The sequence below is a fragment of the Camellia sinensis genome, chromosome 7 (assembly GCF_055761805.1).
Source record: "Camellia sinensis isolate YWXY chromosome 7, ASM5576180v1, whole genome shotgun sequence".
In the NCBI taxonomy this organism is placed as follows: Eukaryota; Viridiplantae; Streptophyta; class Magnoliopsida; order Ericales; family Theaceae; genus Camellia; species Camellia sinensis.
This window is the reverse complement of record NC_138967.1, coordinates 43,153,550-43,172,683: the sequence shown is the minus strand read 5'-3', so window position 1 is coordinate 43,172,683 and position 19,134 is coordinate 43,153,550. Positions and strand designations below refer to the sequence as shown.

Genomic DNA, 19,134 nt, shown 5'->3' with positions numbered 1-19,134 from the left:
AGCTTGGATTATTTTGAAAGGATAGTTAAAGCCATCTTTTTTGATAGATTTTGTTGTGTAGTTATTAATGTTCTCATTTAACCATTTCTTTTTGCAATTATGGTTTCATTCGAAATACAGGCTCTACTTCCATTCTATCAAAAATTATTTTGGATAAAATCATAGCAATTGAAAATTTATTTTTTCTATATTTTTGAAAACTTATTTGGAATGATCTAAATAAGTGCACTTTTTGACTTTTTATGAAATATGGGTTGTGTTTGAAGTGATGTGGTAGAGAGGTGATATGACTTAAATAAGATGATGTGACTTAAATAAGATAGTAAATTTTTGACTTTTTAACTTTTTTAGGAGATGTCAAACCTTAGCCTGAAGTGTTTTACTTATTTACTAACAATATCAATTTGCATATTGTTGATTTGTAAAATTTTACCAATGGAATTGATGACAAATAATAAATCACCAAATCGTGTGCTCAATAACAACTCAAAATTTTCAATCCTATATTGGTTAACAATTAGTTTGATTGCTGGTTTTATGAATTCCCAACTTTTTCCTAATTGTAACAAAACATAATTTATTTGCGCAAAAAAAAAAAAAAAAAAAAAAAAAACTGAAAATGTTGAAAATACCCCCTTTTTTATTTTATTCCAAAACATTTTTTGATAGTTTGAATTTTTTATTTTTTGTTTTTGTTTGTGTGTGTGTGTGTTTTTCTAACAAGTGGATTATTTTCATAAAAATTTCATGAAATCAATTTCCAAAAATAGCTTGTCAAACAATTTGTTGTTTTTCATAAAATACATTTAAAAAAAAAAAAATAGAACTCAAGTTGAACAAAATGTTATTTCACTTGTGAAAAATATTTGAAATCCTTAAAAAAAATAATAAAATAAAATAAAATAATTTGACTCACAATGTAGGAAAATTGTCAATTTCTTATTTGTCACACTTAATCATATAGAGTTCAATTCCATTATCATATCATTATATATATAAAATGATGTCTCATCCACACCATCACACCAATTCTTTAAAGCATTTCTAGTAACGTTTATATTTACAATTTTCTATTTTAATAAATAATTTTTTTGAAAATTATAAATAAAAACTTGATTGGTTTCTGATTTGGTTTTTAAAAAGCTGTAAATAAAAAAAAAAAGTTAATTTTACTTGCTTATCAAAAATTACCAAACCATTTTTTTCAACCACCACCCATTACTTATCACTACTGTCTACTATTATCATTAACTACCTTCGCCATCCATCTATCACCACTACCAACCACCTTTCATCGGTAATAACCACCTTTGATCACCATCTCTTGTTGAAAATTATCTTAGGCAGTTGACTAGCCACCATATCTGACCATCGACTATTACTTTGGGTCATCATGTGGCAACCAACCACCTCTGACCACTGCTAACCATATCCAACCACTCTCTCTAACCGTCGGTAACTAACTTTTTAAACTTGTTTTCAAAATAATTTTTTTAAAAACTTGTATGCCAAATATATTTTTTGTTTGAAAAATTCTTCAGTATGCAATGCACACCATATGGAAACTCTATACAAAATTACGTAAGTTTTTACGAATTTACATAAGTGATCTCATAAAAATAAGTTGAACACAAATTCATATAATCACGTAAGTTTTCACGAAATTACATAAGTGATCTCACAAAAATACATAAGTTGAACACAAATTCATATAATCATGTAAGTTTTCACGAACTTAAGCGAATTTATGTATTTTCGTGAGATTGTGAAAACTTATGCAATTTTGAGTAGAGTTGCATACGGTGTGCATTGTACACTGGAGCATTTCCGTTTTTGTTCTTGTTTTAATTCAAAATAAACATAAACATATTTAGTATTTTTTATATAAATTTAAAAAATAAATTGTAGAGGTTGCCAAACGAAACTTAATATTTAACAAAATAGACAAAATGGGTAATTAGATTACACCCTGTTAGAGAACCCATTCCATGGCCTTCTCTTTCTCTTCCTTCCTTCTCTCTCTTTTTCTTTTCCTTCTCTCTCTCTCTTTTTCTTTGTCTTTTTCCCTCCCTTCGTACTTCCCTCCTTTTAATGTTTAATACGCTCATTGTCCATTATAAATTGAGTTTTCTTCTGGTCATAATCTCTATCAACTTTTGCTTTCATTTTTTTTATTTCAAAAATCAAATTGAAGGCAGAGGTTTGACTGTAATATTTTTTTTCCCCTTCTTCGGTTTGACACTATATCAACTGAAGTCACTGAGAAAGAAGCTTTCACCAAGTTTTTTTTTTTTTTTTGGTTAAAAAGTAGTTTTTATTTTTATTTATTCAAAATCAAATAATATATGTTCTCTTTATGTGCGTTAGAATTTTTTGTTCTATGTTATCCACGTATGACCACTAGCAACAGCGTAGAGCTCCGATCATTTGGGTGGAAATATTTTTAAAAGATATCTTCTTGTATTTTTTGATGTGTGATATAATCAAAAATAAAAGTTAATAAAAAAACATTTTTTTATGATCAGTAGAAAATAAATTTATTTTGGAGAAAAATATTTTCTACTTTAAAGCTTGCAAACGTTTTTCAAACTAAATATTTTATCAATACCACCCCTCTGGGCTGGCCTGAATATTCAAAGACCCAAAGCAAATTGTTAATTTGGAGCTCTATAGTTTTTCACATCACTTAAAAGATAAAATCAATTTAAAGTAGTTATTAGAAAATTTTAAATAGATAAAAACCAGTATTATTGTTTTATATTTTAACCATTTACATAAGAAAAAAATAGTGCACAAAAATCTAGAGTAATAACATCAAAGAAAATTGAACACCGTATCACTTAAACATTACTATTCTTGCATTTCTAGTTGTAAAATTGAACCAAGAGCTCTTGGCTGAGATTCAATTAATTCATCTATACTTTTTAGGAAGTATGATTAAATAAATAATCCACTCCATAATTTAGTAAGCAACAGTTAATTCAAATCTAGAGGTTTCAATTTTTAAAGTAAAGTTAACAAACAATTGAAGTAGAACTTGAAATGATATAAAATCTAAAGTCATCTAGAGAGAATATTAATACCAAAGAAGTTTAATATCAAAATTTTAAATTGAGTTGGAAAGAAATTTGGTGAAGTAAAATCAATTAGTTAGAACTCTCCAGTAATAAAAATAGTGTTGTTCTTTTGTTTGGCATTAAGCACTAGACGTAGTTGGGTTGTGATAAGTTAAAATCAAAGTAATCGGAATCCTCCATATATAAAAACAGTTTGTTTTTGAGTTTGGGGTTAAAAGCTTAGAGTTAAAGTGAGTTTAATAAGTTAACAATCAAAATAATTGAGCCCTTTCATTTAATTGAGGTCTTAACCCAAAAAAAAATAAAAATTTGCTCAATATTATAAGAATTTTTCCTACATGGAGTCCTATATGTTTTAGATCAAATCTGGGGGCCCCAAAGCAGCAGCTTTGCCAGTTTGCCCCTAGAGTCGGCCCTGACCACTACCACCACCTCACAATCATGACCACAACCATGACCATTATCACCACTGTCTCCGCCACCACCTTCATCACCCCACAGCCACAACACCACCTCAACCTCATCACTACCTCCACATATTGATGCCACTTTCACCACCACTAATGCAACCATTAGTACATTAGTGTCAAGAGTGCAACAACAGTGAGAAAATATTTTCCACTGAAACAAACAAATTGTAGTGATAGATATTTAAATTATAGGGTAAGTCACATAATATCTCCACTTAAATTTTAACAAAATATAGTAAGTCATATATTTTTGGCATCACCATATTAACTTCTCTTAAAATTTTAATTCCCATAATACTTGATATTATTTTTATTAGAAATTTGTTACTCACATGAACAGAAAAATAATATTGTTATTACTTTTATACTAAAATATTTAGTTTACTTTGTTCATTTGTCTTCATACTATCTGCATATTACTCCTAGTTTATTTGACCTCACTAAAGAGAGATCAGTGTAATTATAACAAAACTATCATATAGACCATATTTATTTCCAAATTTCAAAGGAGTTGAGTGTAATGTATTCTAAATTATATGTATGTTGCGTACATATAGTTTTAATTTGTATCTATTATTTGAAGGGTGAAGCACCAATAAATTTCAAAATATGATCTTATGAATTGTTTAGTCCTCTCTTTTTTTTCTTATGAACCCAAATGTCCCATTAAAATAGAAATTACACAAAAGGGTAGTCACTTACACATTTGGGTTTAATTTTTGAGAGAGAAGAAGATATGAATCTCTCAAATATTATTCAAATGAATGAATCTGTTACACCACATCTATATTTATACATCAGTAGAACCTAACCAACTATATCTATTCTATATCTAATAGATGATAACAAACTTAATTGATATTACAAATACGGTTATATTAACTAATAGAAGCTTTGATATGCTGTGTACTCAGTTGCATAAGCTCTGTTGTGCCTATTGATCTTATGCAACTAATGATGACTCAGTTATGCAACTGATGATGACTTAGTAATCTTATCAGGCCCCCTCAAGCGAAGCGGAGAAGGACGAACCATGAGCTTGGCTTGTAAAGTAGTAAACCAATCAGTGGACAAGGGTTTAGTAAAAATATCAGCAATTTGATCAACAGAAGAGACATGCTTGACAACCACTTGCTTAGCAACAACTTGCTCACATATGTAATGGTAATCCATAGCAATATGCTTGGACCTTGGATGGAATACTGGATTAGAGGCTAAGGAGATGGCAGAAAGGTTATCACACCAAAGAGTAGGAGTGGAAGAAGGAATATACAACTCATGCAGAAGCATACGAAGCTATGCTAACTCTGCCGCAGCTTAAGCACGAGCGCGATACTCTGCCTCAGTGGAGGAACGTGAGACTGTGCATTGCTTTTTGGTAGTCCAAGAAACAAGATTATCACCGAGAAACACACAATATCCAGTAGTAGATTTATGATCTAGAACACTGCCAGCCCAATCGAAATCGGAAGATCCAAAGGGCTTGTTCTAAATTGCAAACCATAATGCAAAGTGCTTTGGAGATAACATAAAAGGTGCTTGACAGCATTGAAATGAGCCACTATTGGGGCATGCATGAATTGACATGCATGATTCACGGCAAAGGAGCGCTCAAGCCGAGTAATGGTGAGATACTATAAAGCTCCAACAACACTTCTGTAAAGATTGGATTGAGAGAAAGGAACTAGAGTGTCATGAGAAGGATAAGATTTGGTGGCCATGGGAGAAGAATAGAACTCGCAATTAGTTATACCAGCCTTGACAAGAATCTCAGTTACATACTTGTGATGAGATAAAAAGAAGGCATCAACAGTGGAGTGAACAGAGATGCCAATAAAGTAAGAAATATGACCCAATTCCTTCATAGAAAATGCTGAATGCATGTGCTTGATCAAAGTAGCAATTTGCCGAGAGTCATTGCCAGCAATCAGGATGTCATCCACATAAACCAATAACAAAATGACAGACTGAGGAGTATGATGAATAAAGAGAGAGGAGTCACATTTATTGTGAACAAAACCAGAAGAGAGAAGGAAAGAAGAGAAAATGGAATACCAAGCTCGGGAAGCTTGTTTAAGACCATACAAGGTTTTACTTAATTTGCACACATGACAAGAGAAATTAGAGTCTTCAAACCGTGGAGGTTGAACCATACAAACCTCTTCATCAAGCACACCATGCAAAAAGGCATTAGAAATATCTAACTGGTTAATGGACCAATTGAAATAGAGAGCAAGACTGAGAAACACTCGAATGGTAGGTTGTTTGGCAACAGGACTAAAGGTTTCATGATAATCAATTCCTTCCTCTTGCAAATAACCCTTAGCAATCAGGCGACCTTTATGTCTAGCAATAATGCCACCAGAGTTTTTCTTAAGACGGAAAACCCATTTACAGCCAATAGAGTGCTTATGAAGCGGAAGAGGAACCAAAGTCCAAGTTTTCTACCTTTGCAAAGCCTGAAATTCTTCATTCATGGCTTGAGTCTAGGTTGGGTTTTGAAGAGCTTCATGATGAGATTGAGGTTCAACAAGAGAAAGATCAAGAGAAAGAGAGGCAAAAGTAAAAAAGAGAAATGAGAAGCCTCGGACCTAGTAACCATGGGATGAGAGTTAAGAGGAGCTTGAGTAGGAGGTGGAGCTAGATAAGGAGGAGGAAGAGGAGTTGAAGGAGGAGCTGAATCGGAATAAGAACTGAGATCAACAATAAGAGAGCCAATAGGAATAGTAGAAGATGATGGAGTAGCTAAAACAGGATTAGCAGAAACCATAGTTGGAGGGACATCAGTAGGACACAAAACAGGTGCAGCAGTAGAGGGAATTGCGATAGCAGGAGGACACAGAACAGGTGCAGCAGTAGAACACGGAGTAGGTGCAACAGTAGAGGAAACTAGAGCAACAGAACCTGATGGAGGCAGAGATGTCGAAGACAGAGAAGCAGAGATAGGAGACTGACTCATAGGAGTAGATGGCTGAGTAGACCAAAAGAAAGAATAAAGATGAGCAAAAAAAAGGAACAGACCCAGAGGAATGAGATGGTGTATCAAAAATGACCAAAGGAAATAGAGATTCATCAAACACAACATGTCTTGACACATAAATGTGACCTGTAAGAGGATCGAGACATCTATAGCCTTTTATGGAAGGATGATAACCAATAGAGATACAAGGCAAGGAAGGAGGTTGCAATTTGTGAGAATTATAGGGTTTAATCCAAGGAAAACACCGGCATCCAAAGCTTTTGAGAAAACCAAAATCTGGTGCTTGATGAAACAATATTTCAAAAGGAGTTTTATTATGCAATTTGGAACTAGGTAAACAATTGATAAGAAAAATAGATGTGGCCAAAGCATCAAACCAATGGGACAGTGAAAGACCTGATTGATGAAGAAGAGCAATGGTGGTGCTAATGAGATGTCTGTGCTTTCTTTCCGTAACTCCATTTTGAGGAGTATGTGGACAAGAAAGTTGATGGAAAATACCATGGTTTTTAAGAAACAATTCAAAATGAGTACTGGTAAATTCACCACTACCATCGGTGCGAAAAATTTTAAGCCAAGTATCAAATTGATTTTCAACAAACACCGTAAATTCTTGAAATTTCGAGAAAACTTCACTTTTGTAAAGTAAAGAAAAGGATAAATCCAGGTGAACTTGCTAAAATCATTGATAAAAGAACATAGTACTTAATACGAGAGGTATAAGAAGAGAAAGGACCCCAAACATCACTGTGGATGAAGGACAATAGTTTATTAACAGTATTATTAGACAAATGGAAAGGTAAACAATGACACTTGGCCACAGCACAATTAGTACACATTTGAGTTTTATTACAAGTAAAAGAAACAGGTAAACTAAATTGCTTCAGCAGGACTTGCATCTTTTAAGATGAAGGATGGCCAAGTCTGTTATGCCATGTATCAGGAGAGACAGACTGTGTAGCAACAAAAGTAAGAGAAACAGATGAAGCAGGTTGTGGAGATAATGGAAAACTAGAAGGCAACTGATAGAGACCATGACGATGCGCACCTCTATATAGAGGTTTCTTGGTGATCTTGTCCTGAATCACAAAAGATTGATTATCAAATGTGATAGTGCAATTATTATCAGAAGTTAGCTGATGGACAGACAAGAGATTAGAAGTAATAGAGGGAACATGAAGAATATTAGTTAGTTTGAAGGGAAATGAAGGAGTAGGAAGAATACCTTGACTTGTGTGTTGGATTGGAAGGGATTAACCATTGCCAATGGTGACATGATCTCGACCATAGTAAGGCTGATATTGTTGGCAAGTGTTCAACTCAGAAGCCACATACGATGATGTAGCAGAATCCACATACCAATGTGCTGATAGAGATGAGGAATTGGAGGTAGAAGAAGCAACAAAAGTAGGTTTAGAGGAAGAAGATGAAGGCTGAAAGGAAGTGTCCAATCTATACCAACAGGAAAGGGCAGTATGATTAGGCTTGCCATAAATTTGACAAACTAAAGATGAAGGTGAATGATAGGAGGGTTGAATTAATTGTTGAGAAAAATGTTGGTTGCCATTTCTACCTCTATGACCACCTCTTCTATTATGAGAACCACAAAAAGATCTACCACCTCTGTGACCACCTCCTCGTGAATAAGAGGCTCGATTTCCTCGAAAACCAAAGGAATGAGATTTAAAAGCATTTTGATCGGTCATGGCTGCATATGCTACTGTAAGATTTGAGAAAGAAGAGACTACTGAAGACACACCTTCCATATGTAAAGCCTCAGAACATAATAAAGAAGAAAGATCTGCCATAGAGATAGGTTCAACTCGAGCACGAATGGTAGTCTTCAAGGCATTATACTCAGCAGGAAGACCATTGAGAGCAATGAGAATAAGATCTTCATCTGATATAGGTGAAGAGGCAAGAGCCAACTGATTGGAGATGGTCTTAAGTTGACTAAGATATGCTTCCATTGTCAAAGATTTCTTTGAGATGTTAGTCAATTGATTCTTGAGTTGATGAATATGTGTACGAGAAAGAGAAGTAAATCTCTTAGCAAGAAGTGACCAAACCTCTCTGCAATTTGTACATTTAAAGACATAGGTAAACATAGAAGAGGTGAGAGTTGCTGTGATGCAACTAAGCAAATGAGAATCGATCTACTTCCACTTTAGAAAATCGAAGTTGATCACATTGTTACCATGGAGATCAAGCACAAATTCAGAGGGACAATCATCAGAACCATCAACAAAACTCAGGAGATATGTAGCACAGAGTATGTTCTGGAAATGATTTTTCCAGATGATGTAATTTGAAGAATCCAATTTGACAGTAACAAATGAGTTCAAATTAGAAATCAAAAGTGTGAGATTAGGAGGAATACAGACTCCTCCATGAACACCATTGAAGATACTTCCATAACCGAAGCTCGTTAGAGCAGTTGCTCTGATACCATGAAGAAGATATGAATCTCTCAACTATTATTCAAATGAATGAATCTGTTACACCACATCTATATTTACACATCAGTAAAACCTAACCAACTATATCTATTCTATATCTAACAGATGAGAACAAACTCAACTGATGTTACAAATACGGTTATATTAACTAATAGAAGCTTTGATATGTTGTGTACTCAGTTGCATAAGCTCTGCTGTGCCTCTTGATCTTATGCAACTGATGATGACTCAGTTATGCAACTGATGATGACTCAGTTATGCAACTGATGATGACTCAGTAATCTTATCAAAAAGTATAGTTCTCCAAATGTAAAATTACATATTTAGGCAATCCACGCTATAGATGTTTTGAATTTTTTCTCCTTCTGGAACAAATCCTACATTACAAACAAAAACGCAACATTTTAATGTAAGATTCCAATGTAACACACTAAAAAACTTCTTAATATACTTTTTTTTTAAATATAACAACATAACACTCCAAAAAAAATCCTTAGTATGTTTTTGCCAAACATAACACTCCAATATAATACACAAAAACACTTTTTAGTGTACTTTTCCTAAACGTACCACTCTAATCAATGTAATTCCAAATGTAACACACTTAAAAACACTAAAAAACTCCTTAGTGTATTTTTCCCAAACGTAACGCTCACAGTTTGAAATTATACATTTGCCTAAAACTTACTAAGAAATTTTTGTACTCATTTTGTAATGGTTTGAAGAATCCCACATCCTTCTGAAATGGTTTAAAAAAAATCCCACATCCTTTTCTTAGAGTGTCATATTGGAGTGTTATGTTTGAGAAAAGTACACTAAGGAATTTTCGTGTTATATTAGAGTGTTACACTAAAAAAAAAAAATTTAGAGTGTCATATGGGAGTGTTTTTGGAAAAAAAAGTATATTAAGGAGGTTTTTTTGAGTGTTATATTGGAGTGTCATTTTTGAAAAAAGTACACTAAGGAGTTTTTTTGAAGTGTTGTATTAGAGTGTCTTCTTCGGAAAAAGTACATTAAGAATTTTTTTTGAAATATTATACTAGAATGCTACGCTTAAAAAAAGTACATAATTGTTCTAACTGAAATACTTGGAATAATTCTACCAGTTCTACTAGGAGTAGCCTTTTTAATACTAGCTGAACGTAAAGTAATGGCTTTTGAGAGGAACTTGCAAATACGCTCGAAATACAGATCGCATTACACTGTTGGTTGTTGATCTTTTGTGGCACGAGGTGTCTGTATCATACTCTCAGTTTCCTAAGGGTTAGTTGGCTTTTTTGTAAGGAGTTTTTTTGAAATGTTATATTGGAATATTATATAAGAGTGTTATAGTTTGAAATTATATATTTTTTCAAAATTTATTAAGGAGTTTTTGTAATCCTTTTGAAATGTTTGACAATTTTCACATCCCTTTGGAATGTTTGAAGAATTTCATATTTCAAGTCATTTTTTTATTCCTTTTGATTTTCAAATAAAAAGATTATCATAAAATTCATTATAAATTTGATTCCCATAGATTGTGTATCTTACCTTTCTAGAATAAAAGAAGAAAAAAAAAAGAAAAAGAAAAAAACATAATAGAAATAAGGGTATAACTATAAATCTAATTTCCAAATAATATATTAAATCTACCTTTCCAAAATCAATGAGACTAATTGATTTATAAAAAAATCGTTGAGACTAAATGGATCACCATTCCTCAAGATGAGATTTATAAGTAAATTTTCCTTAAAGGGAATCTATATCGAATATGAAATTATATATAAAAAAATGAAATCTCACAATTACTCAATTAAAAAGCTATAGAGGAAGCTCTACATCTCACAAATTTTTATTTTTCGTATTTTGTTTTTAGTAAATTTTTTAATATTTTACGCAAAAATTTCATTTTTTAGATACACAATCTAAAAATGCTTAAAAAGCATAATATTTAAGAAAAAAAAACATCAAAAAACTCTCCAAATACAAAAAAATACAAAAGAAATATGAAAATTCAATACATTTTCATATTTTGTTGTATTCAATGAATTTTTAAAATATTTTTGTACAACTTTTTTACTTTTTAAGTATGTTAAGCTTAAGTGAATTTAAATATTAAAAAAATTATTAAAAATATAAAAATACGAATTGAAAATTTAGAAAACTATTTTTGAAAATTGAAAACAAAACAACGCGAATGATATTTTTTTAGAACTATAGAATTTGTGGTTTGTTAGAGAAAAAATGTGTTTTGGCATATTTTAGAGAGAGAAAAGGGGAAACATATAGAGATAGAAAGGGGAAGAAAACAATCTCATTGTGGTGGTGGCATGAGTTGCAAAAAAGGATCGTGCCACCAGCCAATTGTGGAGTAGGGCTGTATAAAATAACGCTTAGTTTATAAACATTGTTTAATTTGTATTGATTCTCTTGCTAATTGTGGATTAATTTAGTTTGCAATTTGAAATTTAAAACTTGTGTTTGAAATCTCATCGCTCCACCATAGTTAACATTACTTCCAACGAAATATAAAACTAAAAATTTGAGAGAGATTTAAAATGTAAAATTTGTTACAAATTAATGTTATGTATAATGCAGATACTTAATAATTATTTAAAATTATTCTCCGATCAACTATAAGTTGAAACCATCTAAAACACAGTGTTGTTATAAATAGCAGATTTGTTAAATCATGATTTCGTTTTAATTTTATCTTCATACCGCACCAAACCACACTCCTATTGTGGAGGATGAAAAAACATATATTTTTAAATTACTTAAGTTAAAGAGTGCCAATTGGTCACGCAAGGGTGGTGGCAGTACTGGAGCTTGAATTCACATTGGAAGAAGTATGTGAGGCTGTTAAAGAGTGTGATGGGAATAAAGCGCCAGGTTCGGATAGGTTTAATATGGCATGCATTCAGAAATGTTAGAAGTTTATGAAGACTGATATATTCAAGTTTATGCAGGAGTTTTATCAGCATATCAAGTTGGTTAAAGGGCTAAATAGCTCTTTTATCACTCTCATACCGAAAAAGGAAAGTCCAAATGGCCTAACAGATTATAGGCCGATAAGTCTAGTGGGGGTTGTCTATAAGATCTTTGCAAAAGTGCTTTCAAGAAGACTGAAACAGGTGCTACCTAATGTCATTAGTGAGGTGGAGATGGCTTTTTTGGGTGGTAGGAATATCTTTGACGGCATAATGATTGCTAATGAGGTAGTTGATTGGTGGAAAAAGTCAAAAACGCAAGGGGTCATAGTAAAGTTGGGTTTTGAAAAAGCTTACGACTCAGTCAATTTGGGAGTATATGTTTTCCATGATGGCTAATCTTGGGATTGGAGATAGATTGATTGGTTGGATGAAAACCTGTGTAACCACTGCAAGAGTATCCGTTTTAGTTAATGGCTCTCCAACTAATGAATTCAACCCACAAAACGGGTTGCGGCAGGGTGACCCTTTGTCACCCTTTTTGTTTAACATTGCAGTAGAAGGGTTAAATATTTTGTTGGAAAGGGCAAAAAGTCAAGGTTTATTTCAGGGAGCTATTGTAGGATCTGCAGTATTGAAGCTGTCTCATCTCCAGTTTGCAGATGACACTATTGTAGGATCTGCAGTTTCGCGAAGCTGAATGGGAGGAGATTATTAATGTTAAAAGAATTCTGAGATGTTTTGAGGTAATGTCAGGGCTGAAGATCAATTTTCATAAAAGTGTGGTGTGTGGAGTTGGAGTTAGTGATATGATGGTTCATGATTTTGCTTCAACCCTGCATTGTTTAAGTCAAAAGTTACCTTTAAAGTACCTAGGCTTGCCATTGGGTGCGAATCCGCGAAGGAAGAAGGCGTGGCAACCTATGGTGGATAAGGTTAAGTCAAGATTAGCTATGTGGAAAATGAAGCTCTTGTCTTTTGCTGGAAGGCTAACTTTGGTGAAATCAGTTTTGGATAGTATTCCTGGTTACTATATTTCTTTATTCAAATTACCCATTGGTATTGCTAAGGAAATTGATAAGTTGAAGTCAGCTTTCCTATGGGGCAGTTCTGAGTTGAGAAGGAAGATCCATATGGTGAAATGGAATGATGTTTCAATGAACAAAGACCAAGGAGGGTTAGGCATTAGGAAGACAAGGGATACTAATGCTTGTATGTTATTAAAGTGGTGGTAGAGGTATGGGGTGGAGGATCATTTACTGTAGAAAAAGGTTATTATCAATAAGTATGGGCTATAGGCAGGGGCGGCTCCAAGGCTTGGTCAGGGGTGTCACCCGAACCCCCTGGCTGAATTTATTTATTTATTTATTATATAAATATTAGATTTTAGGAAAAAAATTAGTAATTGAACCCACTAAAATACAATTTTGAACCCATAGTTTTAAGTCCTACTCTTTTGAACCCACCAATGAAAAAAGTTTACTTTTTAACTTTTACCTATTTTTTGTTTAAAATATTTTATTTGTAAAGTCATATTTTTTTTTTGGGTCTACTTTTTGTTTAAAATATTTTATTTGTAAATTGATAGTTTGTATTCTTGCTTTGGAAATTGGAGACCTGATGTCAAGGTGCATCAATCTTTTGTTTACTTTTTGTTTAATATATTTTATTTGTAAAGTGGTTGTTTGTACCTTGCATTGGAAGCCAGACTATCCTTGCCAATGCCATCTCTTTTCATTTCAAGCTTCAGGCAAGGCGGCAGATGGCTTAGAGAAACTCCAAGCTCTCTCTCATTCTTCATCACTCTCCACATCTCTCTGTTTTCATCATCAATATTTTCCAACAATGACATCAACTACTCTACTCAGTTATTAGGTAAATTTTGTATAATCATTTCTCTATTTTATAGTATTTTGGATAGAATAAATACAAATCAACAATTTTTGGGGTAAAAATTAGGGCTTTTTTTTTGTTCAATAATTGTCTTGTTTGTAAATGTATTATGTATATTTTGTTTGTATATGTTTTGTTAAAACATCAATATTGTTTAACTTCCCCCTTATATTGGGGCTAAAAATTAGGGTTTTTTTTTTTCCCCTTTAGTTTTGTTTTTTTGGCTCACTAATTGTTTATAATTTGTAAATGTATTATTATGCATATGATGCTTCAATGCTTGGTATGCTTTGTTAGAGATGTTACGTTGCACTGTAATTGATTTATGAGTGGTTGATTTGGTGGTATGTTTTACAATGTTTTTCTTTATTTTTTTTTGCCAATTAGCTTTACCGCTATGGACAAATTTCTTAAAAGAAAATCAACAGTAGTAGAAGATTCATCTCTTACAGAAGAAACTTCTTCTAAGAAAAGTCATGTAGATGTGAACAATCTTCCATCTGACCCGGGGCTACGACAAAAAATTTCTTCTTATCATCCTAACAATCGAGATGAAATCAGAAGAGCATATTTACAAAAGGGTCCTTGTCAACCTCTTGACCACAATTTTCCTCAAAGAGACATTAGTGGAGTCATGCGTCAGTTTAATCCTGCTTGGTTTAAAGAAAACAAGAATTGGTTGGAATATAGCATAGAAAAGGATGCTGTATTTTGCTTATGTTGTTATTTATTTAGACCTGATACCGGTAAACAAGCGGGTGGTGACACTTTTGTGGCGGGAGGGTTCACAACTTGGAACAAGAAAGAAAGGCTACGAATTCACGTTGGGGGTCTTAATAGTGCTCATAATCAAGCTGTGACGAAGTGTGAGGTTCTTATGAAACAAAAGCAACACATTGAAAGTGCTTTTTCTAAGCAATCTGAACAAGCAAAGATTGAATATCGAACTCGTTTGAACGCATCAATTGATTGCATAAGGTTTCTTTTACGACAAGGTTTAGCGTTTCGTGGTCATGATGAATCTAATGATTCAAGTAGTAAAGGAAATTTCCTTGAGCTTTTACAATTTCTAGCTGATCACAATGAATCTATCAATGAAGTTGTGTTGAAGAATACTCCAAAAAATAACAAGTTATGTCATCCTAATATTCAAAAAGATATTGCCAATGCTGCAGCAAGTGAAACTACCAATGCTATCATCCTAGATCTTGGCAATGAGTATTTTTCAATATTAGTCGATGAATCTCGTGATGTGTTGATCAAAGAACAAATGGCTGTTGTTCTGCGTTATGTAGATAAAAGGGGTATTGTTACAGAGCAGTTTCTTGGTATTGTACATGTAGCAGATACCACAGCTTTATCACTTAAGGCGGCAATTGAGTCTTTGTTTTCTAGGCATGGATTGAGCTTAGCAAGAATACGTGGGCAAGGTTATGATGGAGCTTCTAATATGCAAGGTGCATTCAATGGTCTTAAAACTTTAATTCTGAGGGAGAATAAATCAGCGTATTATGTTCATTGTTTTGCTCATCAACTTTAGTTGACTCTTATTGCTGTTGCTAAAAATCACATTGATGTTGCTGAAGTTTTTTGCTTGGTTTCCAATTTGGTGAATGTTGTTGGAGGGTCTTGTAAGAGACGGGATATTCTTCGAGAGGCACAAGCTACTAAAGTTGCTGAAGCATTGAACAATGGTGAACTCTTAAGTGGGCAAGGTTTGAATCAAGAAACTAATCTTAAAAGGGCTGGTGATACACGTTAGGGATCACATTATGGAACAATTATAAACTTGATTTTGATGTTCCCATCTGTTATTGATGTGCTTGAGGTTGTTAAAGAGGATGGTTTACACGCCGAGCGAAGAGTTGAAGCTCGTTCTCTTATGGATTCAATGCAATCTTTTGAATTTGTCTTCACTTTACACTTGATGAAAAATACATTAGGGATCACACATGAGTTGTCATTAGCACTACAAAGAAAAGATCAAGATATTGTAAATGCAATGACATTAGTTAAAGTGTCTAAGCAACGATTGCAAATGATGAGAGATGATGAATGGGAATCCCTATTGGAAGAAGTGTACTTATTTTGCTGTGAACATGATATTCCTATCCCTAACATCGATGATAGATTTGTAGCTCGTGGGAGGTTACGCCGCAAAGCTCCTGAAATCACAAATTTATACCACTACCGTGTTGAGATCTTCTACACTGTTATAGATATGCAACTTCAAGAGCTTAACAACCGGTTTACAGAGGCAAGTACAGAGTTGCTTCTATGCGTGGCATGCTTGAACCCCAATAATTCATTTTGTGCTTTTGATAAGCAAAAGTTAATCCATCTTGCTGAATTCTATCCATCTGATTTTTCTGCGGTAGATCTCATGGCACTTGATAATCAACTTCAAAACTACATTGTTGACATGCGCTCTAGCAATGAATTTTCCGAACTCAAAGGAATTGGTGACCTTACTAGAAAGTTGGTAGAGACAAAGAAAGATATTGTATATCCATTAGTCTATTTGCTTGTGAAATTGGCGTTGATTTTACCAGTTGCGACTGCAACAGTGGAAAGAGCATTTTCAGCAATGAAATTCATAAAGAATCGATTGCGTAACCGAATGGAAGATCAATGGTTGAATGATTGTTTGGTTACATATATTGAGAAAGATATATTTGATAGTGTTGATAATGAGCTTATTATGCAACGATTTCAAAATATGAAATCTCGTCATGGTCAATTGTAGAAGCTCGTGTATTTGCATGTCTTTTTGCTTAAACAATAGTATCAATATATTGAAATATTTTTGTTTATAATTTTAGAATTTAAATTAATTTGTTGATTTTTTTCTCCATAGGTGATATAATGATTAATGTGAATTTTCTGTAAGATATATGGTATTTAAGTTTTTGATTGACACCACTGACAAAAATTCCTAGAGTCGCCACTGGCTACAGGTGGTAGATGGCTACCATTGAAGGATGGGGAGGGTAAGGAATCTATTTTGTGGAGTGATGTTCTAAGTGTGGAAAGATCTAATCCGAAGCTGTTTCAGTTTTTTGTGTCACAGTGCAAGATTGTGGTTGGGAATGGGTGTAGGATTCAGTTTTGGCATGATAGATGGTTTAGGGATTTACAATTGAAAGAGGAGTTTCCCAAATTGTTTAGGCTCTTTATGGATAAAGATGGACTGTTGTGTTCATTTATGCAGAGGAGGGACAGTGAGGGTGATTGGAGGCTTTAATTCAGAAGGTCATTATTTGCTTGGGAGGAAGAGGATGTGAGGAAGTTTCATTTGTTGACAAGGGATGTTCCTATGCTGAATGTGGAGCTGCAAGATTTTAAGAGGTGGACTGCCTCTTCTGGTGAGTTTTCAGTGCTATCTGTGAGGAAATGGTTGCTGTTAAGGTCTGGACCTAGGTTACCTGTTCCTAAGATGATTTGGATTAATGCAGCACCACCCAAAGCACAATTTATAAGTTGGTTGGCTCGGAGAGGTAAGATCAAAACAGCTGTTGTTCTGTAAAAATTTGGAGTGTTAGGTCATACTGCTGTGACTGATTGCCCTTTCTGTTCAGCTGCTGTGGAATCTGTGGATCATCTCTTTGTGCAGTGTTTTCAGATTTGGAAGGTTTGGGGATGTTTGTTACAGTGGTGGAATCTCTGTTGGGTTTCTCCTACTATTGTGGATGAAGTGCTAACTTGGTGGTTGGGAACTAAGCACAAAAAATCTGTTAAGAAAATTTGGTTGCTTGTACCAGTAGTAATGTTGTGGTCCACTTGGAGGCTAAGAAATGAGGTTGTGTTTAATGGCAAGCAACCATATATGAATGAGCTGTGTGAGGTGTTGAAAGTGAGAGTTGGGTTGTGGGTTAAGTCGTCCAAGCCTTCTGTCCAGTACTCTGTGCATCAAATTGTGGAAAATCTGAGTCAAGTGAGGTTCTGTATTTGAGATGGCGAGGTGTTGGTGGCTGGTCTGCCTAGGTGTAGATTGTGGGTGGATTGCTTGTGTTGTTGTTTGTTTTGTTCTTTTTTTTTTTTTTTTTTTTTTTTTTTTTTTTTTTTTTTTTTGGTTGGTTTCTCACCAGCCTAGGGTGGTGTTGTCAGATGATTGGGTTTTCTTCTGGGTGCCAACCTAGTTGGGATTTAGAATGTAAACTATGATGATATTTGCATCACCTTTCTTTCCCTTTATTGATGTTATGCTCATGTTTTTGTATTATTTGTTTCATCAATAAATGTTTTCTTTTGATTGATCCAAATATATATATATATATATATATATATTTCTACTTAATAAATTGTAAAATACAATTATACCAAATAATGTAATATAAATTTAAAAAGTAATAAAAAAAGAAGAAGAGGCGAAGCACCACTAAATCTGAAATAGTGATCTTATGTACTATTTGGTACTCTATTTTTTTTATAGATCCAAAGGTTTCATTCTAGTACGAATTACATAAATAACTAAGTATAAACGCGTGTAATGTGTTAAAAGATAAATGTGAGTTTTCTCATAATGTTAAAATTACTAAATGTAACACTTCAAAAAAACTATTTAGTATACTTTTTCCAATCATTACACTCCAATATAACACACTAAAAAACTTCTTAGTGTGTACTTTTCTCAAACTTAACAATGTAACATTCCAAAAACAACTCTTTAGTTTATTTTTTTTCCAAACGTAACATTCCAATCAATGTAACACACAAAAGCTCCTTAGTGTACTTTTTTTTTTCTCTAAGTATAGCACTCTAATGTAATACTTCAATGTAATATTAGAAAACCACACTAGCAGAAATGTATATTTTTAGGCTCGACAACCAACACTTCAGCTACCAATCCTTCTAAAAAGAATCTTCCACATATCACTTTTCCATTTCCGTCCCAAAAATGAGTATGAAAATTAGAAAAATAAACCACAAAAGAGCATTCACTTAAATTCAAATGACACCAAATAAAATAAATATAACTTTCCAAAACAAAAATTATTAATTGGTTCATAAGAAAATTTTTAGGACTAAATGGATCAATATTCTCCTATATGGGATTTATGAATAAATTTTCCATGTTTGTGAAGATGTGAGGGTTTTTTTTTTTTTTTTTTTTTTTTTAGTCTATGGATTAGTAAGTTAGATTATAATAAAAGGACCTCACTTACTCCGTGAACTCAAAACCTGAACATCTAACATTCTCACTATCCTAAGAGACAGATACATGGACTATTGAGCCAACTATCCTATCCTGACGTGAGTTATACTATACAAAATGTTGAATTTAAATCATTTAATAATTTTTAAATATATTTTTATGCTTGCATTTTGTCCACATATATTTTTGCT

General features: G+C 33.2%; 1 protein-coding gene and 1 pseudogene across 1 annotated transcript; both read left to right on the top strand.

The window, feature by feature from the left end:
- Positions 1-11,904: 11,904 nt before the first annotated feature.
- LOC114311595 (uncharacterized) lies at positions 11,905-13,130 on the top strand. The gene is made up of 2 exons (XM_028257721.2): positions 11,905-12,183; positions 12,573-13,130. Exons 1-2 carry the CDS (start codon positions 11,905-11,907, stop codon positions 13,128-13,130), a joined length of 837 nt encoding a protein of 278 aa, XP_028113522.2.
- A 1,277-nt stretch (positions 13,131-14,407) lies between these two features.
- Positions 14,408-16,534, top strand: LOC114311594 (uncharacterized; annotated as a pseudogene).
- Positions 16,535-19,134: the final 2,600 nt, after the last annotated feature.